This window comes from Medicago sativa, chromosome 5 (assembly GCF_051527215.1).
Source record: "Medicago sativa cultivar Bolivia chromosome 5, Bolivia_mono, whole genome shotgun sequence".
Taxonomy (NCBI): Eukaryota; Viridiplantae; Streptophyta; class Magnoliopsida; order Fabales; family Fabaceae; genus Medicago; species Medicago sativa.
Window position 1 is genome coordinate 59,051,996 of NC_140753.1, and position 27,638 is coordinate 59,079,633.

Here is a 27,638-nt window from a genome sequence, read left to right on the forward strand (position 1 = left end):
TCAATGAAAGTTCTTATATCATGACAATTATCAAACCAAATAACATGACATATCATTATCAACCTCCTCAACAAAAACAAAAATATGACCTTTCTACATTCGGGTAGGGTTTGGGTATGGGTTCGGGGTGGATATATATATCCCCGTTACCCATCCCGTACCCGTATTTTGAAATCGGGAAAAATCCAAACCCATACCCAAACCCAGTCAAATCGGGGAAAATCCGTCAAATCGGGGTTGGTTTGGGCGGGTACCCATGTGCACGGGTTTTGTTGCCATGCCTAATTATTATTGTCTCATTTAATTTTATTTTATGTGCGCCAACATAAATCCAATCAAACCATATATCACCTTTTTAAGCTACTTTTGGATATGTGTGTAAATAACTCATCGTCATTATCTAATTGATTGCATGCATGTGTAAAAAAATTTGACAACATTGTATAAAGGTAGGTATAAATGTAACATCGATGTCTCTTTCTCCTCCTCTCTCAACCGAGTTGGTATTGCTATGTGTATCAGAGATGGTGCAAGTGACATTGTGCTTGCGAGAACTGATTGGTTTTCTCTTCTATGCGAAGTTACGATAGGAGAAGCAGTTGAGTTACACACGGCACTGCAATGGGTATCAAACCTCCGATTTGATAATGTTGATTTTGTCCTAGATTCAGTCATAGATTCTTTTCATACAAAGGTAGTTGATGATAGGGAACCTAGTTGTATTATTACTGCCTGTAGACAGTTGTTTCAGGATAGTTTTCAAAACTCTCATGTCTAGTTTAATATGAGGCAAGCTAACGAGTCGCTCACGAATTAGCAAGGGTAGCTCCATCTAATCCTAGCCCCAAACATTTATGATAATATACCGTCATGTATTTGACATCTTTTGAGTAACGAAATGAATTGATTTTTTTTCCTTAATTTTTTTTGAGAGGTCCTCAAAAAAATATTATAACTATTATTTCAGATATAATAATTAAACATGTGTCCTTATTAATGTCCGACATGGTTTGAATAGATTTACATATGATGGAAGAAATCTATATATATATTAGAAGGAATGAGATTTACATATGATGGAAGATCAAAAAAGAAGGAAAAAAACCACTGGTTCCCCTGAAATAAGTTAAGATTGGTTTGGATTTACATTTAGAAGTTGTTGTTCATTACACTATTATATCCGTCGTTGAGATGCTCAAAAGCGCAATGGCTAAAAATTAAACATAATCTTATTTATTGTGAATTGTAACTCACTAAGCAAATTATTAGAAGGAATGAGACTCTCCTTAGTTTTGACCATTGTCCTCAAACCATGTTAAGTGACCATGGATGCGACACATGGCTCGTTTCTTCTCCCTTGTCATTTTCGATTTCTCTCTAAGGAGACACTATGGTAGAAGCTCTCTCCAAGAATCATAGCCGATGCATCAACTCCTCTAGAGACCCGCAATAAACTCTATTGTAGTAAAACTGAGAACTTTAATTAGGAAGTTGCATTAAGGAAATATGAGAAAAGTCTATTGTAGTAATGACGTCGTTTTCTTTCAAAGAGTTTATATCAATAGTTGTTTGCACAAAGAAACTTGATACTGATTCTCTAGCATAATAAGGGAGGATCCCTACAAGGATGAGTATCAAGTATTATTCACTACAAGGATGAGTATCAAGTATTATTCACTACATGAGTAATTTTGTACTAACCTAAGGAGATACATGTTGTCAAAATAGAAGTTACATAAACAAGACTGTTAGGCACCTTCGTATTATTCACTACAACGTGGTGACCTTTTGGATTGGTGACTCTATTAGGCACCCTACTAATATGAATCTAGAAATAGTAAGAAACCATAAAGGAAAGGAAAAATGTAATTGTCTTTGTTATCTATATTTGATATTCTTGATTACAACACACTATGTTTCTTATAGTTCCGTTAGTTACAGATTCTGATACCAATATCACAAGCCAAAGCCCATTGGGATTGTTTACCTCTTTTCTCTACTACTCGATAATTGGTCTATGCATCCCGTGGATTTGCTTGACCTTTGAAATAAGCTGATCAGGAGATAGCTTCGGATGCTAAAAACGCCAATCAGACGATATCTCCCGATAGATTTTATGCAATCGGACGTCACGCTCCGATAATCAAGGGGTTTTTGAGCAAAACCGAAGGGCCAATAGAGCAATTTCCCTACTACTCTCCTACTTCCTACTAAAATCAGTACAAAATGCTAAACATTTCTTCTATCAAGACTTTTCTCGAAGCAATTTCTTGTACAAATTGAAGATCGTATAGGTGTGATATCATTTGAGAGAGCTCACCAAGTTTCCTTTTGAGCTGCATTTCAAGTTTCAACTAGTTTGTTTGGAAAAAGGGGAAATAAAACATGAGTGGAAGGAGAGAACAAAGTGTTTCTGGTGAAGTGAAAAACTTCTTCAACCGGAGAGAAGATGAGATGGCCAATGGCAGTGCAGATTCTTCCGGGTAGGGAAACCAAAATACTTGTGGAGATACACAAACCTAAATCGCGTTCTTGACAGGATATATAGTTGTTTGTCAAATTAAAGCATAATCTTATTTCTTCCATGTTCCAATTCTAGCGGCATACTTCCTTCCTCCTCATTTGCAAACAATTGTAGGCTCAAATCCAGTATAAGCTGCCACTGCGCTCTTAATATCCGATAGAGTATATTGATGAGTTGAGCTTGCTGAAATACCACAATTGGAAAATGTTGTTGTATTTAATTTGACAAGCTTGTAAAGTTACACTGCCTTTGAGAAGTATTTAACTAAGTTATGGGACAAACATCTCCATGTCGCAACTACTGAGGTCCAAATATCCTCGTTATTCCCAGACAAACCTGGCCAAGCAGCATTCAAGTTGCGCATCAGAGTATCGGGAATCTGTTGAAAAAAAAAAAATTAAGGTTAGTAAGATAAAATGAAGAAATAGTAATATTATGTAGGATATACTCACCGAAGATATGTTAAAATCAGGCCCCAGACAGTATATCGGCATGGGCGTATTGATTATATGAGGCACATGAGGCCACAAACTTCGGAGTAGAAACAATTGTTTCCATCGTGATGTGTTTGTTGATGGAGGACTGCACAATGATGCAGGCCTACAAATGGCCGGTGGCCAAAACACGGCCACCACAAAACTGTCACAGGCAGGTAATGCGCATCATAGGAAACAATTGTTGATGTTGCAGCTGCCAGTGTAATACGCAGAACAAACCACTGAGCCATTAAGAACCTGCGAAACTAGCAAATTAAAGTAGTTTTAATCAGCAAAAATCTTAGAACTAGTGAAGAAGAAAAAAAGCAGAGTTAAAACTCTTAAAATTATAGTATCACATTACTTCCTTTAAATGACAATAAACATCAAAACAGGAAAACTTGCAATGTAGGTGAAAGAATATCATGGAGAATTCATATTTTCCTGCTTTAGCACAATAAACACAAATCATTGTGAGGATTCAATATCATCAAGAAGTGAACATTGCATGACAAATTTAGAGTGTGGAAATACAGTGACAACATGTCAGAAAGTATTTACAAAGATTTCAGTTCATTTAAAGGAGCATACACTTCAAATTATTTTTTTACAATGTCTTTTTATAAGCCATTCTAAAGAGCTTATGGAATTAAGCTAAAAACAGTTTATGGATATGTCATAAGTTGTTTTCATAATTTCACCCCAACAGTTTCACAACTACTTCCTTAAAAAAAAAAAGTTTCACAACTACTTCCTTAAAAAAAAAAAGTTTCACAAGTAGTTATGGCCGATATAAGCTCACATTGCATCCAATCTTATCTTTTTATTAAGTTAGCTTGTTTAAGTAATATCATTGATAGTGTGATTTTTGCGGCAACAAAACGGCATTGGCAGTTACCGTTTTTTTTCCCTGTTTTAAGGCAGTTGACAAAATTTCCTCGCGACAAACGAAACTTTAACTCGTGACAAAAATTTCAAAACCATCACCTCAGAAATAATTAATAATGAAATAAAAGTACAAACATTTCAATAGCCAAAAAGCTGCCTCAGTACAACACAACATTGCCTCCATTTTTGTTAATCCGTTGATGGATTGGACATTGATCCAGTCAAGAACAATAATATTTGTAACAATATAAATAATTACTAATTATTAAATAAAAATAAATTGATTTTAAATATTATGACTTGAAAAAATGAATTGGTATAAAAAATAATTAAAATCATAACAACTTATTAAATAAAATAAAAGGAACAAAATGTTTATTCATAGGATAGGATTGTATGATAACATGTTTAGAAGATTCAAGGGTTGCAAGTTGCGACTAGTGCTACCCGAGGAAGATGAAAAAGAAATGGTTAATGAACTCCAATAAAGTAATTGGTTTAAAAAAAATTAAATTCAATTTTTGATGAAACAATTTTTGACCGAACCTTTATATACTTTCCGGCCAAAGGTATAAGCTCGGTATATATATATGTTTTCCGTGTCTTTTTTTTACATAAAAAAATAAAAATAAATTCTCAATTTTCATCAGATAAAACTAGTTTACATGACGACAACGCCTGTTCTTGTTTCTCTAAAACTTGTGTATCCATACCACCAATAAGCTAGACGTGAGAGAACAACTTTGACATCACTTCGGACACATTTATCCTGTTTGTCGTAAATAATATTTCATTTTGCATCAACAATTGAGAAATCCCATTTAAGGAAATAAGCCCAATCCCACTTGAAGATGAATTATTTATGGGTGGTTGAAGGTTACCATTTTTTAGTTTCCAAATATGATTTTCTACCAAGAACGCTAAATACTTCATGACGATGATGATCAATTTATAATTATCTCCATTTCCTTCATTTGAATAGATAAATACACAAAAAAAAAATTAAAAAGAGTATAGAATAATTAAAAGCATTCACTATCTTTTTTTGTGTTTATATCTCTCTAAATTATATACTTCATTTTTTCTCTTTAAAGATACTCATAAAAAAGATAAGAGTCGTAATCCTCTCCATTTTTTCCATTAACAAAGTTTTGAGATTTTTTTTTTTTTTTAGGAAAAATTTTGAGAATATTAATTTGATATTTTGTGGGTCCAATTATTTAATATACACTTTAAAACTCTTCAAAACTATAGTAATGGGGAGGGACATTGGATAGGGAAAATGAAGAGGATTTTAACTCAAAATGTAGTGGATCCTATCATTAAGTGAGTCACTCCACCATTAATTATTTTATTTGAAAAAAAAAACTTATTTTTTTTGTGTCTTTATCTGTCCAATTATAAGAAATGGAGAGGATCTTCAATTGGAAAAGATCTTAACTCTTTTTTTTAATAGAGAATAACATAATCCAAATAAAAGGGCAATGATATCAACATTTTGTAACATAAAACAACTTAAAAAAGTTGACAAAAAAAAAAACAACTTAAAAAATATAAAATAAAAGATAATTTAAAATTTGAAAGTAAGTTAAGAGATTGTGGATGTAATTTTGTAAACTTTATATAAGCACAATCGAGACATCGTTCATCAATTGACAACACTTTTTTTTCTTATAAGTTCTTTTCTCTTGACCATAATAATAGCTTTATTGTGAACGGAGGAGTCCCCATTAAAATCATCTAAAGTTGTCGTGAAAGAGACACTCAAACTAAAATATCCTAAAGCATTGAAACCTTTATCCTACCACAAATGCTTTCCATCATCACCATTTAAGCATATTACAAAACATCCAAAACTTTTAGGTACCAAGAAATAATTATAAGATATATTCTCGTCTGCATGCAATGGTTGGAGAAAGAATGAAAGATAAAATGGTTATAGGTTCTTTGTTAAAATACAAGATATAGTGTTCCAAAAAGTATAGGTCGCATATTCCATATATTAAACCTCAAATTCCATCACCACCAAAAAAGATAATCACCCCCCAAAAAAAACCTCAAATTCCATATTGTATAGTTTGAATCATATGGTTTACATTTACATCTTAACAAATCAAATTTAAAACATCTTTAAAAGTGTAGCCCAGTGATATGGATGAAAACATTGAAGAAGTATTGAGAAGAGAGAAAATCTTAGTTGGTCACAAATACAAGTAAAAATTACTTAGGCGCACACATAGATAAGAAAAATTTAAAGATAAAAGTAAAAAAATGATATGACTAATTTATTTTTCTTGACTTTTTCTATTTATGCATGTGTGCCCAAATATTTTTGATTTGGGTTTGTGACTATGTAATATGCTTATTATGACAATACTCTAACTTATTTTGACCTCACTAAATTTGGATCTGAAATTCAAATGCATATGATAAGTGTTCGTGTCAGACACTAATACATAGACACTAATGCATATGACACTAATACATATGGTTACTTCTATGCGCTTTTATTTTCTTAAATTATTACCGATGTTGATATTTTTGTGTTATGGTTGTATTGGTGTCGTCACTTCATAGACCAAGAAAGACAATGCTAATAGTAAAACTCAAAATTGACATAAATATCACTCTGCATGGTAAGACTCAAAATTCATTCAACAATAAAAGTGTGTCATCTGAAAAACAAAAGACTAAAGAGAGGGTAATATTTATCACTCTATTTGATGCAGTACACATCTATTGGTGGCACTAACAACAAATTGGTGGCACTAACAACAATTAAAAAACAATTGTTCCTGAATGAAAATCATGAATTGAATCACAACAAAATAAGTCAAAGTAATTCCATTATAGAGAAGTGTTTCTTCTTTTATATCCCATTGAATGTTACTTCCTAGACAAACAAGTTCAATAAATCAATTTGTTTGGAACACAAGAAAAAAGGGCACCAAAGTTAATCATGGAGTTTGCACATTTAAATCCTTGGATTTATTATCATCAGAAGACGGCCGGTTATCCGAGTCAGATTGCCGAATTTCTTCAATCATTCTAACTACTTCCTCCATGTTAGGCCTCATATCCGGAACCTTCGCAACACAAGCCATGCCAATTTGCAACATTTGCACCATTTCTTCTTCAATGTTTTGGTACCTCATTAGCTCCACATCAAAAACCTCGGCGGTCCACTCCTCCCTAACAACGGACTGAACCCATCTAGGGAGATCAACCATGTCATCGCGTACGGGAGACTGTTGTGGCGCTTTACCTGTAAGCATTTCCAAAAGAAGGACACCAAAACTGTAAACATCTGATTTATGCGTGTGCTTCCGAGTCTCGATTACCTCAGGAGCACGGTAGCCCATGGTTCTAGAAGGGGTCGCAGGAATGTTCATGAGTGGTGTCAGGCCGAAATCGGAAATGCAGCCATCGTTATCTTGGTTTAGGAGAACATTGGAGGATTTCACATTTCCATGTGTGAATCTTGGACCACCAACTGAATGTAAATGAGCAATTCCTCTGGCAATTCCGAGAGAGATTTTTACTCGTGTGTTCCAATCTAAAGTAGTTCTTCCGCCTGTCCTAGTACCTGTAATGAAGTTCAGATGATAACAATCTTAAATATTCAAATGGAGAGTCCCAACGCAATTAAGAAAACATGAAATTAGTTTAACATAATCAAATATGATGAAGTCAATTTTTTCTGCAGAAGTGCATATTATTGTGACAGATTGCCGTATATATGTGAAATCAATTTTTTGTCACATTTACATAACACCATTTACACTTGAATATTCATGCACAAAGTTTATAAGCTCAAACAGAGACGAAAATAAAGAGTTCATTTTCATAAGCCTACACTGAAATTAAGAGAAACAGAAAATGCATACCATGCAAGAGTATAGATAGATTGCCATTTGGGAAATAGTCACAAACTAAAAGCTTCTCATCCTTTGAATAATAATAAGCGCGAAGCGGAACGACATTTGGGTGATTTCCAATGCTTCCAACAATCTCCATCTGCTGTTCAAATTCCCTCTTGCCAACCACAACTTCTTTCAACCTTTTGACTACAACCGTCGTTTGCTCCTCCAATATAGCCTTATATGCAGTACCATAACTACCCTTTCCAAGGACCTCAGCTGAAGCTCTCAACAAATCCTCGAGATCGAAATTGTAAGAGCATCCCTCAAAGAAAACCAATTTGTTTCTCTCGGATTCCTGCACTCCACTTCCAAACTCTTCTTTCGGCTTTTCAGTCCTTCCTCCACCACCACTAGGACCTTTGGCTTTAACTACTCTTGAGGTACCGTTATCTTTTTTCTTTAAACAACAAAGAACAATGACAAGAGCTACGAAAAATAACAGAACAGCTCCACCAACAGCAATTGCAATGATAGCTCCTTTACTCAGTTTATTTTTCGAGTCGTGTATTACAGGAGTCAATGTAGGAGGAGGCGATGGAGGAGGGACTGTGGAGCACGGCTTTAGAGGCAATCCACATAAGAGAGAGTTCCCTTCAAAGGAAGAACTTGAAAAACTATGAAGAGATGAAGGGATAGATCCATTCAAATGGTTGTAGCTCAAATTCAATTGTTTGAGGTTTACATGGAGATCAGGTATTGGTCCAGATAAGGAGTTATTCTCGAGGCTCAATCGAGTTAGTTGTGTTAAGTTTTGCAATGTCTTCGGAATGGTACCTGTGAAAGAATTGTAAGACAAAATAAGTGCACTGAGTTGTGACGGCAATGATGTTGGTAATTCACCAGAAAGGTTATTATGTTGAAGGTAGAGATATTGTAGAGACGGAAGAGAAGCAATATCATGAGGTATACTTCCACTTAGTAGGTTTGAGCGAAGGCTAATAGTTTTAAGTGAGTCAAGTTTGCCGAGTGTATTGGATGGAATGGTGCCTACTAGTCCGACTCCAGGGAGCCGGACAGAAACTACACGAGTACTGTTTGGATTGCAAGTGATGCCTATCCAAGATGTACATATTGAGGTAGCACTGTCCCACTTAAGGTTGCGACGATGAGGGACGGCAGAAGCAAAATCAAGAAGGGCTTGTTTATCGGAATTCAGGTCAGCAATAACAAGAGGAGAAAGAATAACAATGATAAAAAGAAAAGCTTGCAATGGTGAGAAGAATTTCATGGAGAGTTTTTTAGTGTATGGTATAAGATATTGACAATTGAATTCAATGTAATCTCTGTCATCCTTCATATTTCCTGCTTTAGCACAACAAACACAAATCAAAGTTAGGATTCTGTATATGAGAAAGTGAGCACTATACCACAAAGTTTGAATGTGGAATTACAATGACAATATTTCAGAAAATATTTAGAATGATTCTGGTTAATTTAAAGAAGCATCCGCATCATCAAAGAGACATAAAGGCAGTTGTAACATACATATTTGTTTCGATAAACAACCTAACTAAGCGCTTATCATGTAAGTGCTTATGTATAAACTATTTCTACAACAAAAGATAAAATGAAGTTAAATTGTTTACATATAAGCTATAAGCTGTTTTCATAAGCTATCATGAAGAACTTATGGAAATAAGCTGAAAATGGCTTATGGAGATGTCATAGGCTGTTTCCATAAGTTCTCCCAAACTATATCACAAGTGCTTATGCTAGTAGATAAGCTCAAATAAATAGATCCATAATAGCATCACTAGATAGACTTTTGCAAAACACAAACCAGGTATTAGGTAATTAAGCTTTTCTTTAAAAGGTAAAAGAAATACTAAGGTTTTGGCTAAGTAGGAAAGGAAAAGAACTCGAGGATAATATTTACTGCAAACTAAGTCATAGGAGTAGGCAATTTTAGCTTACTTATAAGTTGTAACATTCATTATTGACTATGTGTGATGACTTCAACTAACATTTCTGCAATTAATTCTGAATTGGAAATAATTTACCAACTAATCATTAACCAATGCAAGCTTTTAGCTTTTATAGCTTTCTTCCTAACCCTATATTAAGGCAAAAAAGGAACTACTTATGATTTCTACATCAAACATAATGAGCTAACCCAAATTTTATTCAAACGCACACCACATTTAATAGATTAGAAAGGATACTTAAATACTAATAATACTTAAAGTAATCCTAAAAAAGAACTAAAAACATATTTTGTTTTCTTCACAACTTTAGATCGATCCTAAAAAAACAAAACAACCCAACAAACATGTTGAAGTACAACTTTGAAAATTGAACATTTAAAACCAAACACACAATGTGGGACCCATTTCAGAGTTAGAAACACAGAATTCAGCATTCATGAACATCACTGAAAACAAAAACATAAACCAGATCTAGAAGCTAACTTTTTCAGCACAAATTGTTATGCAAGTACAATAAAAGACAAGATTTTTAAGCAAGTAATTACCTTAAAGACAGCAAAAAGGAAGAACAAAGATTCATCACAGAAGCTATATCCAAAAACAGCATATCCAAAAGTGCTTATTCACTGAAGAAGCTATGAAAGTTGCTACTTTGCTTAAGTGCTTCAAATTCTCAAGTGCTTATTCAGTGAAGAAACTATGCAAAGAATTTTGCATGAAATGAAATAAATGAGCATGTGAAGTTTGAGATTCCAATAACAACAGCTACAAGAAATAAAGATAGAGTGTTCAAAAAATTTAAAAATAGTAGTAATAATAAAAAGCCAAGGTTCAAGATTCAGGAAAGTGAAGTAATTTTGGTTTAAAAAATGAAGAGGCAAAGTGAAAACAAAAAGTTTAGTTAGGAAATGAGGAATAAAGAATAGAGTGGCCAGCAAAGCAATGATCAGTTAACAAGTGAGAGAGGTGTGTCAAAAAGTCAGAGGACAATGCACACGTAATGGGACAATGATACTCTGTGTGTGAGTGTGATAAGATATTAACTTGTTTAAATGGCAAGATAATTCTATTTTGTAGTGTTTGGCATATTTTGTAAAAATTATTCTTCTTAAAACCAAGTCAAATATAAAACTAGTTGTGTTTGTGGAACTTGTTTTTGTTGTTAACCTCAGTGTTTAGAGAAAAGGTGCTACTAATTTGAAATTCTCTTAAGAAGTAAATAAAATTTGACAAAATATTACACACATATTTTTTTAATTGGATATTTTCTACGCACAACCATAGAGACCGAAATAAATCTTTTATTATCTCATTCAAACTCTTTTAGATAAATTATACACTCACATATATGTATTTTTTTTTTTAAATTCAAACATATCGAATTTAATTTTACGTTTTTGAAATTACTTTGTCCCTTATAAAACTAAATTGGGGAATTAGTCATTTTAGTCCCTGAATGGGAGAGGATTCGTCACTTTAGTCCCTGAATAAAGAAAAATTGCAAAACAGTCTCTGCATGGTCAATTTCAGGGACTAAAGTGATTAACGAAGTCTACATCTAGGGACTAAATTGACTAACGAAGTCTGCATTCAGGGACTAAATTGACTAACAAAGTCTATATTTAGGGACTATTTTGCAATTTATCTGCATTCAGGGACTAAAGTGACGAATCCCTTCCGATTCAGGGACTAAAGTGACTAATTCCCCAACTAAATATATGTTTAAAATATTTTTACTTATATAAAATAAATCAATTTTATTATCTGTTCACTTCACTATGTTTTGTAAACCTTCTTTTTCTTTCAATCTCTCTTCCTCAATCTAGCCAAATTGGGAGGTCAATTTTTTCCAATAAGCAAAAAGACATTTTGAATTAGCCTTTTTAGGTTTGAACTGCGTACTCATTACTCAGAAATTTCAATTGAACTTTCTCTCACCAATCCCTTTTTTTTTGTTTGTGGTTATATGGGAAAAAAGCCAAATTTGAAATTAAGAAGAGAAGTGTTCAGTTTTGCTTTTTATTGTTTTCTTCAACAGTCTTATTTCCATCTTGAACGTTGAAGCCATGTGAATGTCTTTATTAGAGTCTAAGAAATTTGTTGGTACCTAACCGCATGGATGGATTGGCCGCCATATTTAATTCAATGAATAAACCATCATTGGTCCCCATAGCATACTAATAACATAAAATCCTAACAACCCAGACTAAACCTGATGGATTTTATATACTTTAGAGCTTACTTGTTATGTTTACACAATTTACGAACTAAATTGAAGTGATTTGATAGTTTAAGAGATTAAATTGATGGATTATTCTAATTCAATCATCTTATTACTATGTTTAGGGTGTACATAGAACGAATTATATTGGATCATACTCTACCAAAGTTTTAGACTCAAATATGATCCTTAACTTGAAGTCACCAAACATGTATAGTAACAGCTTTGACAAAAAATATTTTTCATTTATTTGCATGACTACTTATGTCCTAGAGTAACACAAGGTGCAATGCATTTACTATGTTTCGGAAGAGCAACTCTTGCATAGTCATAATCCTAAGTAAAATTTAAAATAAAAATAATATTAAGTGATATGACTAAATTATTATTCTTTTAACTTTCATCATTTACGTGTGTAAGCTCAAATAAAATTTATTTGGGGATTCTATCTACACAAGAGTTGTTCATTTTAGAATACAAACTACTTTCAATGTTTCAATTGCACGAAGAATAATTTTTGGCATAATATATATGACATTTAACAATGGAGAAGGAATTACAAGTAAAAACCTATCTTGTGTCATCATATCACAAATTAATAAGATCATGCATGTGATTGTGTCAACACAAATTTGATCTTTCCTTTCCTTCTATTAGGTCAAGTCCTAAAACACTTTCTTGTTCCTAATTCTTTTTTGAGTTAGGGTTAAACTCGACCCTGATTTCTGGGACATGACAAATTCATGAGTCGGCCTACATCCCTAACAATATTTTGTCATTGTTTGAATGTGCAATGGATGCATGATTTCCGCATCTTGAGATAAAACTGGACGTGATATTGTAAAGCTAATATTTGTGACTTCTACGGGACGTGCGTTATTTTATTTTTTTGAATCAGCAAAATTTTATTAAAAATCAGGTCTCTGCACAAGACGAACAGAGACCGATGTTACAGAAAGTACAAATAAAAGGCGCCGTATATAGGCGGAACACCTGAAAACAAACACCAACAAAGACCACCTCTGTGATCAACACCCATAAGGACAACACCCCACCAAAATAAACATCACCCCCTAAAAGTGACTCCTGAACTTGCCGACCACTGAAAAAACGACATCCAAACCCTCATCGCCACTGCTCACCCCAAAAGAACACCCTTGTAACAGAGAACCCAGTCCTCATCACCAACACTGAGCCACATCCGAAGAGCTCCTTTTCTAAGAATCATTCAGCTTCCACCACCGCACAACCTCCGGTCCACCGAAAGAACACCAAAAAATCCCAAAACCAAATTTGAATCCAAGAACTGACTCCCGATCTCGAATCAAAAGCGACTGGCCCACCAGACTTCAGAACCAAAACGGGAGGGCACCCCTTACCCTCGGTCCACCAGAGAAACACCGTAGCCAACCAAACAAGATTGCCGCTAGACTCCCACTTCCGATCTCGAAGCAAAAATAATCGGCCCATCAGAATCCAGCACACAATAAGTAAGACAGACAACAAGAATTGCGGTGGAGAAAACATCACTCAAAAAGGTAAAAAAGCTCAGCTCGAACGACACACCCTCAAAACACCCTAAACACCTTACTAATAAGAGCTAGCGACAACGAGAATGGACCCGAATAACTGAGGCGGCCTCCAAAAGAAATCACTCACAACAACCCTCCTGCTCACCTAAACAAAACAAACCACCACCACCACACATCATAAAAGGCGGTTTGAAGCGGGAAACACAACCCAAATCGTAAAAGGCGGCTGCATGTAACAAGGAAATGGCTTCCGTCGCCGGAGTAAAGAGAACCAATGGTGGAGCGAAACAGCGGATCTGACCCGCGCTACCCGGCTTTGTACCCGAGTCCTCCTCACACCGCATCACCACCATCACATAACCTAAACCGCCACCCCATCACGGCGGATCGGACAGGGCACCACTACATCACCACCCCTACACATAAGCTCCCCGAACCACCACCCCACCATCACCAAAACAACCTCCTCACCAACACCATCCCATCACCACCAACAAAACCTGCCGAAAAACAGACAAACCACAACACAACCGCCACACAGCCACGACACAACCGAGAAACCACAACACAACCACCACACAACCGTGAAACAACAACAAAATGACAGAGAAAGGTTTCAGCCACCAAAACAGGAGTGGCGCAACCAAAGAAACAAAGCCCCCAAAACTCCGACGAGAACATGACAACCGGCGTACCCACTAGACTGAGCAGAATAGACACCCAAGATTGCAAACAGCAACCCATCAAGCGATGGTGGAGCTGTCTCTCGAGAAAGCGACGAAAGGCAACAAATCTGAACAAAGAACAGAGAAAACGACGGGAAGACATGCAAACACCGGAGGAGAGGAGGAAACGACGGTGGTTCGAAGAGTAACACTCGACAACCACCCTCTCTTGGATCTACATCGCGGCGGTCAAAATTTGGATCTAGGGAGAAGACGCGTTCTGAAAAGTGTTAGAGTTTAGTGGGAGAAAATTCTAGAGAGAGAAAATGGTTGTGTGATCCGGGACGTGCGTTATTGTCGTGATTTCTAAAAAAAAATCAAACACACTATACATCATTTCTTCTTTGCAATGGATTATACATGAATGAAATTTTATTGGTTGTTACGAATAATTTATGTGTATCATCTAGTTTGATAGATTTTAAATATTACGGATATTCATAAATTCATGTGATTGATTATCAGGACCTAATTCCAATCAAACAAATCATCAACTTTAAACTTTAATTTATTTTTTGAAAGACAACTTTAAACTTTAATTAAATGATGATGATGATGGTGTCTTCATTAATTCAGTTAGTACAGGAGAGGAGGGAAAAACCTCCGGAGGTGCCAATTCATACATGAGCACAATCATATAAAGATAAAACAAAGTGAAATTACAATCATATAATGCACAAAACAAAATATAGGGGTGTCATGACCAACCTATAGGTCACATCTGTCTCCTCCCCTGAATAGTACAATAAAATTATTTGTAATCAAATAAGCATCACATATACACCCTCCGGTCATTATTATAAGCAAAAATTTACATTTCACATTCATTCAATTAATGATGTATATAGTCTTTATTATAGACTACATACAATTTAATGAAAGAATCTAAAATGTTAACTTTTGCTTATATTTGTGACCGGAGGGTGTACTTCCATCCCGACAAAGCATTGGATCCAACAAGCTTGGATTCTAAATACCAACGTAAACCCGGTTCAATTTGAATATAATCATCATCAAGCATGATCTTCAACTAAAATATAATTTGCAGCATAAGCTGTTATTTAATGAACTAGACCATCGAACGCACGGGTCATAAGGTAATATTTGACGGTAATAGGTAACAAAATAGTTTAGATGAATGTCATGATTGTCATATAGTATTTCATAATATTAAGAAGCATATACGTTGGTACTGTACCATAACATAATATTTCCATGACACCGTCCTTGATACCGTATCGTAACATAATAGCGAGACAGGTTAACATTTATAAGTAAGAGATTATGTTAAGTATAGCGAGACAGGTTAACAGTTATTCCTTTCCAAAAAAATAGCATATAATTAGGAACATAATTTTATTTTACTTTAGATAAACATTAAATACAAAAGTGTGGAGGAAAAAATTAGGTTAAAATTAGCGAGACAAGTTAACATTTATATGTAAGAGAAGAGATGTAGAAGAAAACTAAGACAAGGTAAGAATAAGGTGATTCAACTATAAGTCGCGCATATACGTTGGAGTCTAATCTCTTTCGTTAGACTCAATCTCCATTGATAACATCACACAATGTGTTATTTATTATGAAGCATGGACTCTGACACAGACACCTGACACGACACTGACACGGACACGTCGACACTACTAATTTAAAAAATATAGGACACCGACACCGCTACATATATGTTAATTTAGTTAAAGACGGTTTCAAATGAAAATTAAAATACATATATAAACATCTAACTTGAGCAATTTATTTCATTAGAAAAAGTTCTACAACAAAATATCATAGTATTGACATTTATTCATCTACTATCAAAAAAGCTAAAAATGATATAATCAACTACTCCCTCCGTTTCAAAATGAGTGTCGCTTTAGCCAAAAAAATTTGTTTCAAAATGAATGTCACTTTTAGTTTCCAATGCAATAATAACTTTTTCTTTTCAATTGTACCTTCCAATTAATACTCGGCACACTACTTCCAAAGTATTACTTTTAAAACTAACCAATAGTTAATAAGGATAATTTGGTAAAATAATCATTCTCTTTCTTTTAATCATTGTATTTCTTAATATGTGTGTAAACACCTAAAACGACACTCATTTTGAAACAGAGGGAGTATATATCAAAACATATGCAACTCTTGTATTTATGGTGTGTGGAAGCAAGAGAGAAAAAAAAATTTGTTTTAGATATTTGTGTAAGTTGTCCGACACGGCTCGTATGAGTGTTATATAAGTGTCGGACACCAATCGTAGGAGTGTCGAAGTAAGGAAAAAATAATTATTCAGGACACCGGTTCGACATGTGTCGTACGGGTGTCATAGGAGTGTCAGACACCGACGCGTGTCAGACACCGCGACACACCTAATCTTAAAAGTGTCCGTGTTTCATAAATTATTACTCTATGAGAATGGTGCTGCTGAATAAGACAATCTACATCTAACAACTCTAACTTTATTTTATTTTATTTTGCCAACTACTTCTATCCGTTTAATCGTGGATCTAGATCGCCATATATTTTGTTGTAACCACATGAATTGAAACTTTTCAAAATAATAGCTCAGAATTATATAAAACTATACGCGAATGGGGACATAAAAAACATGAATTAGGTGTACAAGACAAATCAATTTTTTTTTGACAAGACAAATCAATTAATTAGTATTATATGTGTATACATGCAGATTTAACATCGGATGTCAAATTGTTATACTTATGTATTAAATATTTTTTGCACAACGCAGATCTAACAAATTAAAAAAAAAAAAAAAAAATCAAATGTGGAATCATATTGGTAATTATGTACTTGATAAAAAATAATTGCTAATTTTGTATGCAAAAATTTAAATTATTCATGATGTTGGTATGTAAGCAAAAATTAAAATTACAGTTTAGACATTGTATTATTTTTTCTTGTTTTTTGCACAAGAGATACCGTATTAACTTCATGACATGAGATTTATTTATGAGATTATTATTATGCATTTTCAAAGTAAAAAAGTTTTGCATTTAGTCATATTTCAGTGTGTAAGATAAATATTTATGAGATTTGTTAGTGTGACATACAAAGTTATTTGACCATTACTTTTCTCATACTATGAGTTTTTCGGGTGTTATATACAAATTTTAAAATCCGAAATATTTTAACGTGTTCTAGAGATTTTAGTGGGGTGTTTATGCCGGTCGGATTGTATATAATTTGAACTGCATAGGGTGTGTGAGAAGTCAATATGGTGGGAAAAGAAGAATTCAAATTATTTTCATTTCTCTTTTATTTGGGCCTTTGGATTGGAGCCCTTATTTTCTAAGCCCATTTATAGTAAAAAAATCACGACTCATACTTTTCCCACCCTATTGATTTCTCGTGCGCCCTATGCCGATGATATTATATAATCTGAAAGACATACGGTGAGAAAAATAATGACCAAAAATCATTTCATGGAAGAATATAGTTTGGACTTTCGGATCCCTTTAAGTAGTTTGGACTTTCGGGGCTTTAGACCGTATTTCTTTTAAATGAAATTGTTTTTCCTATTCAAGCCTCTCATTCACTCTATATTTTTTTTTCTTCGATTTTATCCCGCTTGGATTCTAAATCTTGGAGTATGTTTTAGGATTTTGATTATAAAATCCGAACTATGCCAATATACCAATTGACCCAATATCTTCCTCTCACTTCTTCATTTCCATTTTCAATTTAAAAGAACTCCCAAAACCCCCCTAAAATTTGAATTGCACAATGTGTCATTTTTCATATAAGGTTGCTTAAATATATTACATTTAATGTTTCAAACAACTACATAATAGGTTAGTATACATTTGTCCAAATCCTTGTCATTTAATTTGCATTTTTTTCTCTATGGAACTAATATCGTTTATCTTTTAGAACTCGAAATGTGTTAAGAGATGCAAGATTGCTAATTTTGTATGATTTTATCAACATTTTAGATATGGATAGACACTCGATCACGTTAGCGGTAATAATATGTTGATGACTTTCATTGATAGGAAGGAGCGCCAATTGAAGCGCAAAGGTGAGAGAGGAGAACTCGCTCATGTGTTAAACCAGAGCATGTGCACGAGGCAAAGCTTGTGCATCATCCATACCCTTATAGAGTGCAACATATCACATGAGACCTAAGACATATCAACCCAAATAAAAATGAATAAAGATTGGTAGGTATCGTATGAGCATCATACATGTACGTGATACCTATATGTACCGAATACAAGTATTCTACGATTTTAGAAGTATCTGTGCTTGAAGTTATTATATTTAACTTCTTTTTTTTTTTTTAATTAGACGGGTTATTATATTTAGGAAAATGCTAAATGTCCTAAAAGAAATTGCCCTAACAATATCATGAAGTGGCATGATTGGCTAAATTAACAACCATGTACTGTGTTTTACGCTAGTCAAAGAATAAAAGTGCTTGTCTTCAACACATAATAATGAGCATCATGATTTTCCGCGAACAAACACTTCGCTGCGTATAGCTAACAGCATCGCTCTTATATTTAACTCTTAATAGTGAAATATCATAGTTTACATATTTAACTCTTAATAGTGAAATATCATAGTTTACATTTTTTTGTAAAGAAAATATAGTTTACATTTATCGGGCAATAACCGTGAAAGAATAAATAAATGAACACAAAAGTGCAAATAAGTGTTTTTTTGACAAGATGTAAAAATAAGTATTCAATAAACGAAACAGATGCAAATTTATAAAAAGTTTTCTAGAATTAGATCATTGTATGATAATTCTCATTCTTATTTGCATGACTTGGCAAACGTATATATACGTACACATCCTTTCTTCTTTGATACAAAGACAACACAACAAGCATGAAAAAGACAGCATATATAAATACAAATCAGAAACCTAACCAACAAACCCGCCATACTAAACTATGATGATGTTCCTACCCCAAACAAATTGCATTTTATAGTACTTACTTCACACACAAATACGATCAAAACAAAACTAATGCTAAACAGTGTCTAATAAACACTAATTAATGAATTAATCAGTTTCATTTCTTACAAAAACAAAATAATCTATGAAATGGAGAACCTTCTCCTTCTAGGCTTTGTCAAATCCACACCAACATCCTCAATATGAGACGTATCTTTAGAACCATTCTTGAACGGATTCAGCTTACCTAATTTCTTTGACACGGACGAAAAGAATGTGGACTTTTTGACTTCTTTTCCAACTCCAGACGATGAAGTTGTTCCGCCGTGACCGTTCTTTTGCAAATCTGAAACATACATTTTCATCCTAATCAACTCCGTTCTCAACTCCTCGTTCTCTCTCACCAAAGTTACGTCTGTTTGTAACTGATTCCTCTCTTCCGTGTCACGTTCCAGGGTTGCCCCGCTTCTTATCTTTAATTGATCATAATACAATGCATGCAGTACAATCTGGACCGGTAATCGTTTGTTCTGAGACGCGTGAACACGCGCCTCATATGAAAGTTTAAGTGCATCCATCACACTGCACACTTTCTCCTTCTCTAACTCATCAAGGTTGGTGTGTACCTGCAACATCACACATGTTATGTTAAAAAATATTATCATACTATGGTTAGTCATTTTGATTTTATGTATAAGATAAAGTTACATCAACAAAAATTGATATAACTTAACTTTCTCGTATATTTAAGATCGGACTGAGTCCAAGCAAACATTTGTTTCGTACCTTAAGATAAATATCGACAGCACGGTAAAGATCATCATCGAGTTTTCGTGCGCCTTTTGGAATGAGAATGGCGATACCGTTGAACTTCGAAATGGTGAGTTCTCCGTAGGAAGCAATCTCGGCGAGGTATGCGTCCACGGTTTTTGCCACACGCTGCATGGCGGCAGAGCAGTTTTCTCCGAACGTGCTACCGGCGTTGAACACTGTGGTGCTTTTCTCCTTTTCGACGAATGCAGAAATGATTCTCCGAATGCTGTCAAGATCCAGAAGCCTCTCGCCGTCGTAGGTGAATGACAGAACTAAGAGATCGTTCACGGATACGTGTTCGAGAATTTCAGCAATTCGTTTCTCGAGTTCACGCTTGCACGAGCTAGAGGCACGTAGGTAAATAGCGCAACGGAGAAGACAGCAGAGGAAGTTGATCGGAAAAGCAGCTTTCTCCGACGGAAAGAGAGAGACGATGCATTGTAGAATCTCACGTTGTTCGGATTTTGTTTCTGAATCGGAATCTGTTGAATCAGATGACCGGAATTTTCCTCCACCGCCACTGCCGCCGCCGGTTTGATCACGTACAAGCTCCCGGAGCGTACGTTCTGTGTATGTAATCAACGCTCCGGCGAGTGTTAGGTATTTCGCGCCACGTTGTTTCATGGCGGTGATCACTTTTCCGAAGGATTCAACGTCAAGAACGGCGAGCTCCTCCGTCCACCAATTCGGCGGTGATCGGCTAGGGAAGTTTGCTTCATTGCAGACCTTTGAGCTGACGGCGTCAACACAGCGTTTGACGATGTTTAGCTCGTCGGCGACGGGGAGAAGCTGACGGCATGATTTTAGAACGACGGCAGCGCCGGAAAGAGTTGTTAAGGCGACCTGAGAAAGAAAACCTTCAGTTCTTCCGGCAAGGTTTCCGTCGCAATACTCATCGGTCATCTGAAGGAACACGGCGGCGCAGTGCAACGACGCGACGTTGTTGACGGTTATCTCGAAGTTGACGCCGTAACAGAATTTAGCTGCTTTCTCAAAAGCTTCTTGGCCGCCGGGGATGTCGGAGAGGTCTAATCTGGTGAGTTCGGATTCATTTGATTCCATTATCAGTTTTCTGATGTAGTTGCTCTTTGCCACCAGCATGAACTGTTACATGTTGAGAATTTCATTAGTTAAACTTTGAACTGTTTTCAACATCAGAAGCAAGCACAAAACTATGAAGGTCTCAGTAACATAGTAACATCTGACACATCTGATTAAAGATGTATTCGGTGTTCGACCAGTGTCTCTAACACTAATCATGAACACATGCGATGACATTCAATTATATTATTTTTTCTTCAAATTATAATCGATGTGTCAGTATCATGTCTAGTGTCTGACTCACGTAAGTGATTCATAGATGAAGATAACAATTAACAACAACAATTGACATGAATAATAGTAGTTTTTAATACCTTGTGGAGAGAATAAGTGGCTTCTCTAATTGTAACTATAACATCACTTGGGATTTCTTGAGAGAAAATCCTGAAATAACGCAAGCAACAAATTGATTATAAGATTGTATACACTTGAAACTAAAGCAACTATGGGTTTGAAAGTGAAAGAGAAGAAGAGGAGAGTAGTGATGTATGTTTACCATTGCCCTGTTCTCTCCATGGCAAGAGAGAGTCTACTAGGATTAGGATTCTCCATGAATTTATGTTATTGTTTTTCTTTTGGTCTGAAATTGTTATGTGGTTTGAGAAAAACAGTAGTACTAGTTTATATGGTTATGGTGGATTGTTGTAATAGGTAATGTAGAACCCCAGTGGATTAACTTCATTGTTATGAATTTATGGCTTTTGTCTTCATGACATGTAAGTTTGTCACTGTGGTCCAAGACACAAAGTTGATATGTTTCCTTTTCACTTAATAATTGCCGTTATCTTGCTTGTAGTAAAGTGATATCTTTTTAACTTTATGTCCCTGATTTCCCAGCTCTAATCTACTAGCAACTTCCACAGTCCACACGTTTTTAGGGAAGTTTCAATTCAACATCTAGAATAATTGGCTCCATTGGGGGTCTACTGATGTTTACCTTGCCCTTTATGTTTACTTCAATCTTCATTCTATGTTTTTAACCATAGGGAATTAGTCTAATGCTTGTTTAGTATAACGGTGAATTTGTAAAATTTACGGTGAACTACTGTGATTTTGTAAAAGTTCCGCTATGACTTTTACAAAACATGTTCTATGTGATTTTGACAAATTTTCTATCATATACATACACTTAAATGTCTTTGAGAAGATGGTGAATATTAGTTGTCAAGATTTTAACTACCATTCATATAGTTTACGACCGCCTACGAACCATATATGTAGCTTTTCTTCGCTAGATCTACATGTACGGTATGAGGGTTTGAAAATGATCCACTTTGTTTAAGATTGTACTTCATCCGGTCTCATTTATGAGCAAATATTCACTTTTTAGATTCATTGAATAAATCATGTATGTGGTACATGATATAAACTATATACTTCATTTATTCAATAAATCTAAAAAGTCAAAACTTACTTATAAATGAGACCGAGGGGAATATATGCCTAAATTAAAGTAGTTATTGGTTTGAAAAATATTTCTAGTAGCAACTAAAATAGTAGATTTGGCATATCAATATGGAACTTCCAAATAAAAGTATAATCTGTTGAATGTTATATATATTTATTTGGTGGTTTGATTAATCTGTTTATACAGTAACAAAAAAGGTAAAAGATGCTTGCACATATATATTTGATATTTTCAGGAGAAATTTTCACATCATATTAATCCATTTTCGTTTTTTTTTTTTTGAAGGGAATCCTTTTTCGTTTTTATTTGTTTATCATTATCCAACTTAGGTCATTTGATACATACTCTACTATCAATTATCATCTTGCATCGTGTATAATAATAGTAATTGATGTGATTTTAGCTTTTTTATCGTTTAACCTAATTAGGAAAAAAGGCACACCATTGAGGGAGACAAATTAATAACGACCAAATACATAAGGTCACTTTAACCCTGTGTAGTCATGTTCACGAGTTCATGGATATATATATCACGTCTCTGTAGAAATATCCACCCCATGAATTTATGCATTCTTTAGACCGAAAAATTAAATTTAGAAAGTGTGACAAAATTGAATTTAAATCATACTCTTTCTTTAGCTTGCCTGCTAGCCTTATCGTTCTATTCTCCTTTTTTGGTGGGATGTTGTGAGGGTTTGTTTTCATAATGAATAATTAAAGGCCCTTTTTCTATCATGAGAATACTGATACTTGCTTATCAAACAACAAAAAAAAGCCCTTTTTATGTGTTATCCTTGTAACGTAAAAGAAATTTCCCCCTGAATAAATATGATGATGTACATCTTTCATAAAAAGGAAAAAGAATATAATGTATAAAATTCTTTTGATGCAATGATATGTCAAAATTGATAAGAAAAGAAAAGGATCACACCTATTTTCCATCCATCGTTAGATTAAAGGATGTTTTATTTGTGCCATTCTAAATGTTCCCCAATCCCATATGTGTCTTTTTCTTCGTTTTGATGTTATATAGAGTAGTATCACTTAAAAAAAAAAGTTTTTTTTTTGAAGGAAAAAAAAAGTTGTTATAGAGAGTAGTAGTACTCCTATAATTCCTTAGTCTTTTTTAATTTTATTTCCTTATAAAAATGATATTTATATTATACCCTTTCCGTAACAAAATACTACCTCTCTTTATCCTTCTGTGAAATTTTAATGTTCCCTTTTGTTAGACTCTCTTCAAATAAAAAGATGCATTAATCACATAGAATTTAAAGACCATTCTTTATCTTAATAATTGAAATATAATTTTAAGAAGAGAATGTATATTATTGATAAATTTAATAGAGAATATATTTTTCTTAATTATTGCACGTTAGTCTAGAAAGTCTTACATATAAAGACAAAAATAAAGAGAGTCATAAGGTTGATTCATTTGGTGGTTGAGGTGAAAGATTTTAATGAGTAAAGTAAAATGTCAAATTTGATTCATAATTCAAACAATGTTAATCATCAAATTAATATACAATGGAGATTCTCATCTTTGAGTTTTTAAATGGGTCCTACATTGACACATCACTTTTTAATAATTTTTTAATAATAGTACTTAATAGGTACTCAACCACTCCAATGAAGATCCTCTAACAAAAGGTCTAATTGAGTCCCACCAATATTATTTATTTAATACACTATCTATTTTAATACACTTTTTAATTATTATTTTAATAAAAAGTGATGTGGGCCCATTTAAGAATGAGGTCTTAATTTAGACCTTGCATCTTTTAAACCCTCACTTTTTTTTTCCACAATGGGGATACCTATTATGTACCAGATCTTAAATGTTTAAGACTCTCCCATTATGGATGCTTTAACATTATCAATTTCAAAAAGTAGAAGATATGTAGTTTAAGTCTCGAATTATCATTATCTTCGTTCACCTTTTTTTTTATAAGAATTTGTCTAATAAGGACTTTAATTAAATGATATTTTTAAAATGATGAAATAATTATAATGAAATTATATAAAATTTACTTTTTTTTAGTAATAAAAGAGCACTTTACCATTTAAGTTTTTATTTCTTATATATACACAAATGTATAAGTATAAAAATGTTTTTTTTTTGTGGCTGAGAAATGTGGCAGCTGTAAGAGAAGTATAGCCAATAAAAACTAGTCAAATTGTCGTTGACTAAGAGTACATGCAATGGATGAAGGATTGTGATGAGACATAAATTAAAGTACATCAACATGAGAGTGGTAAAGTTGGAAAAGGAAGATGCATATGGGGCAGTTGTGGGGCTTTTGCTATGTCTCAGCCACTCATAGAGACGAGAGGATATGACGTTTCCAACTGTGACCGCAATGCATACTAGGATATTAGTTTGCCACATCAGTTAACTGGCTAAAAATAATTCTATGCCAACACGGATTGACAAAGCCATGTTTCTTGCTTGGCTAGGAGAAACTCCTGTGTGAATCAGGACCAAACCTCATTTCTTGGTCACAACCAAAGAGAGAAGAGAGAAGAGAGAGAAGAGAGAAGAGAGAGAAAATGGAAACAGTAAAAAAGAAAGAAAAAACTCTATGTGTGATCAAACCTCATTTCTTGATCCTGATTCACACAAGAATTTCTCCTTAGCTAGTGGTTGATCAATAGGAAAAAAGTGTTTTGTGAACATGTAGCAGTGTATACATCTTAAGCCAGTAAATAAATAAATAAATAAATAAATAAATAAATTGATATGATATATGTGATATATTAATAATAGATAAAAGTATCACCTAAAATAAAGAGATAAAAAATAGGTATTGAATGAAGTTAGGGAAAACATTAGTGTTCATGAACTCTATGCAGATGTATACATTATAAAATGATGAGAAATATAGTGATATGATAAGTTGATGATATAATAGAAAATAAATAATTATAATACGATGTTGAACATATTAGGTGTTCAATTTAAAGATGTTTACATCCTTCAAATATTTTTTTTTGAGTAAATAGGCAATTACCCCCTGAAATTGTAAGTTTCGTCAATTACTCCCTTGACATTAACAAAACTTCAATTACCTCTTTGAAATTGCACAACGTTAATCAATTGACCCCCTTCGTCAAATTATTCTGTTAGTCAACATAACATTTTGGAAATACCCCCTGAAGTTTTACACTTATGTGCAAAATGCCCCCCAAACTTAATTATTATTTTTTCCTTATCCTTGACCTAAGATATTAAAGAAATCAATTAACATATGGATATGCATTACCATGTATGTAAGCCACTTATTTTGGAGTAATTGTGCATACTTGCCTGAGTTTACATAGGCTAAGTGTACGTAGCTTTCTAATTTGGCACAGAATTGTAACAACTCAGATGTGGGGAAGTGGTGCATATGAATCATATGAAATTTTAACTTTCATTTTGTAATGATTTTTAGTGTTGCTAACTGCTATAATTGTGGAAGATGGTACTATATAGAGGGTAGTGAAAATGGAGTGGAATGGAAAACTTTTGATTTTGACTCCCTAATCTAGCGCTTGGTAAAAATAATGATTTTCCTCTTGGTATGATTGAACAGTATGGAATGTAGATATTACAACGAACAAAACTAGAGGTAAAGCACCATCCTTCATTTTCAGATCATTTTCACCCTTACAGGAAAAGTGGCAGAAATTGCGGGGGTAAACTAGAGGTAAAGCACCATCCTTCATTTTCAGATTTATACGTTAATTGTTTGACTTTAATATCTTTTGAGTCAAGAATAAGAAAAAAAATATAAATTTTCAAGTTTGGGGGCATTTTGCACATAAGTGCAAAACTTCATGGGGTATTTGCAAAATGTCATGTTGACTAACAGAAGAATTTGACGGAGGGGGTAATTGATTAACGTTGTGCAATTTCGGGGGTAATTGAAGTTTTGTTAACGTCAGGTAATTGACGAAACTTACAATTTCAGAGGGTAATTGCCTATTTACTCATTTTTTTTTTTTTTTTTTATAGATGTCCAAGTATAATTGTTGTATCCAATAACACTAACAATGGTAGACAGCCAACACTCGTTTCATTAGCTGCTTTATGTTACTTTTTTTTTTCCTATCAAATTAAGGGTGTGCTTGTGTTGCGGCAATTGTTTCACTGGAAAAGTATATGATCTAAGTGGACCAATGTTAATAATTATTCAAAATTTTGGTATTGAATGACATTGTCACCTTTTAGCAGAAGTTTATAGTCGTCAACATGTTTATGACTAAGGCCAGTGGTGGATCTTTAAATTTTTGGTTATATTTCAAACAGTTTCAAAAGCTTTGAAAAATTATAAACAGGTGTAGTGTTCAACTGTTTGAATACAACATAGGGTATGGCAGTTCGAGTCTGGATGAAAACCTTTTTTTTATTAAAACATTATTAATACACTAGAAATATAAAAAAAGTGGGGGGGGGGGGGGGGGGGGGGGGGGGGGGATCAAACTCACGTCCACAACGAGAATGGCATGTTGTCTTTCCACCGCGCCAAGCATACTTTATGTGAAATAACATGTGCAGTGGCACCTGTGGGTCTCCAAAGATATCTGCCACTGACTAATGCAATTACTTAATCCATGTTAATTTAACAAAAGCAAAAGAAAACAAACATAAGTTGAATTTTGATGATACTATTACTTGTTTTTCTACAAACGAACACCATCAATTTAGGAATGAAAATGAAAAATACTCAAGATTCTATTCATGATGAGCAACATCAAGTTTTTGCTAGAGTTTCAAATCATTTTCAAATGTTGATCCAACTTAAACCATAAAAAACTCTTTTTCACATGAGATACATCACCTATGTTTGTGTTGTAAACTAATGAAGGTGACTGTCATCGTGAGGTTAACTCAATTGATAGGGATAATGCATAATATATGCACGGTCTGAGATTCAAACCCCAACCACTACAAAAAAAACAAATGAAGGTGTCTTGATGTGTTAGAGTAGGTAAGGCAACTTAGAAGCGTCTCAATGCTAACAAAAACGATGTCAATTGTTCAAGTTTATAGATTTAATCGTACACGTGAATGACCCAATCAATTTTAGTTTGTTCAAAATTTACTCTATCTTGTTTTAGTTGAACCGATAACGTGCAATTATTGTCTCTCATCCATAAAAACATCGAGAACCATCAACTTCTAATAAAACACCAAGG

At 34.0% G+C, this 27,638-nt stretch overlaps 2 protein-coding genes and 1 long non-coding RNA gene across 4 annotated transcripts; all 3 read right to left on the reverse strand.

The window, feature by feature from the left end:
- Positions 1 to 2,229: 2,229 nt before the first annotated feature.
- Positions 2,230 to 3,258, reverse strand: LOC146923546 (uncharacterized). Its single transcript, XR_015010914.1, has 2 exons — positions 2,977 to 3,258; positions 2,230 to 2,903 (listed from the first exon to the last, which is right to left on the reverse strand). It is a non-coding gene; the product is annotated as an uncharacterized LOC146923546 (long non-coding RNA).
- A 3,443-nt stretch (positions 3,259 to 6,701) lies between these two features.
- On the reverse strand, positions 6,702 to 10,660 carry LOC146923547 (putative inactive receptor kinase At5g58300). Of its 2 annotated transcripts, none has more exons than XM_085708705.1 (3): positions 10,282 to 10,660; positions 7,776 to 9,113; positions 6,702 to 7,474 (listed from the first exon to the last, which is right to left on the reverse strand). In XM_085708705.1, exons 2-3 carry the CDS (start codon positions 9,106 to 9,108, stop codon positions 6,846 to 6,848), a joined length of 1,962 nt encoding a protein of 653 aa, XP_085564831.1. In that variant the 5' UTR covers positions 9,109 to 9,113; positions 10,282 to 10,660; the 3' UTR covers positions 6,702 to 6,845. The 2 variants fall into 2 exon arrangements, with proteins under 2 accessions (XP_085564831.1, XP_085564833.1); XM_085708707.1 differs by having other exon boundaries at positions 7,776 to 9,116.
- Positions 10,661 to 18,970: 8,310 nt separating this feature from the next.
- On the reverse strand, positions 18,971 to 21,644 carry LOC146923548 (root phototropism protein 2-like). The gene is made up of 4 exons (XM_085708708.1): positions 21,546 to 21,644; positions 21,364 to 21,433; positions 19,922 to 21,052; positions 18,971 to 19,761 (listed from the first exon to the last, which is right to left on the reverse strand). Exons 1-4 carry the CDS (start codon positions 21,599 to 21,601, stop codon positions 19,279 to 19,281), a joined length of 1,740 nt encoding a protein of 579 aa, XP_085564834.1. The 5' UTR covers positions 21,602 to 21,644; the 3' UTR covers positions 18,971 to 19,278.
- Positions 21,645 to 27,638: the final 5,994 nt, after the last annotated feature.

Excerpts from the sequence above, each read along its gene's own strand:
- LOC146923548 (XM_085708708.1), bottom strand. The coding sequence starts at position 21,601 with ATGGAGAATCCTAATCCTAGTAGACTCTCTCTTGCCATGGAGAGAACA. Across the intron at positions 21,434-21,545 it reads ATGGAGAGAACAGGGCAATG|GATTTTCTCTCAAGAAATCC; the intron begins GTAAACATACAT and ends GCGTTATTTCAG. Across the intron at positions 19,762-19,921 it reads CTGTCGATATTTATCTTAAG|GTACACACCAACCTTGATGA; the intron begins GTACGAAACAAA and ends GTGATGTTGCAG.
- LOC146923547 (XM_085708705.1), bottom strand. The coding sequence starts at position 9,108 with ATGAAGGATGACAGAGATTACATTGAATTCAATTGTCAATATCTTATA. Across the intron at positions 7,475-7,775 it reads TCTATCTATACTCTTGCATG|GTACTAGGACAGGCGGAAGA; the intron begins GTATGCATTTTC and ends ACTTCATTACAG.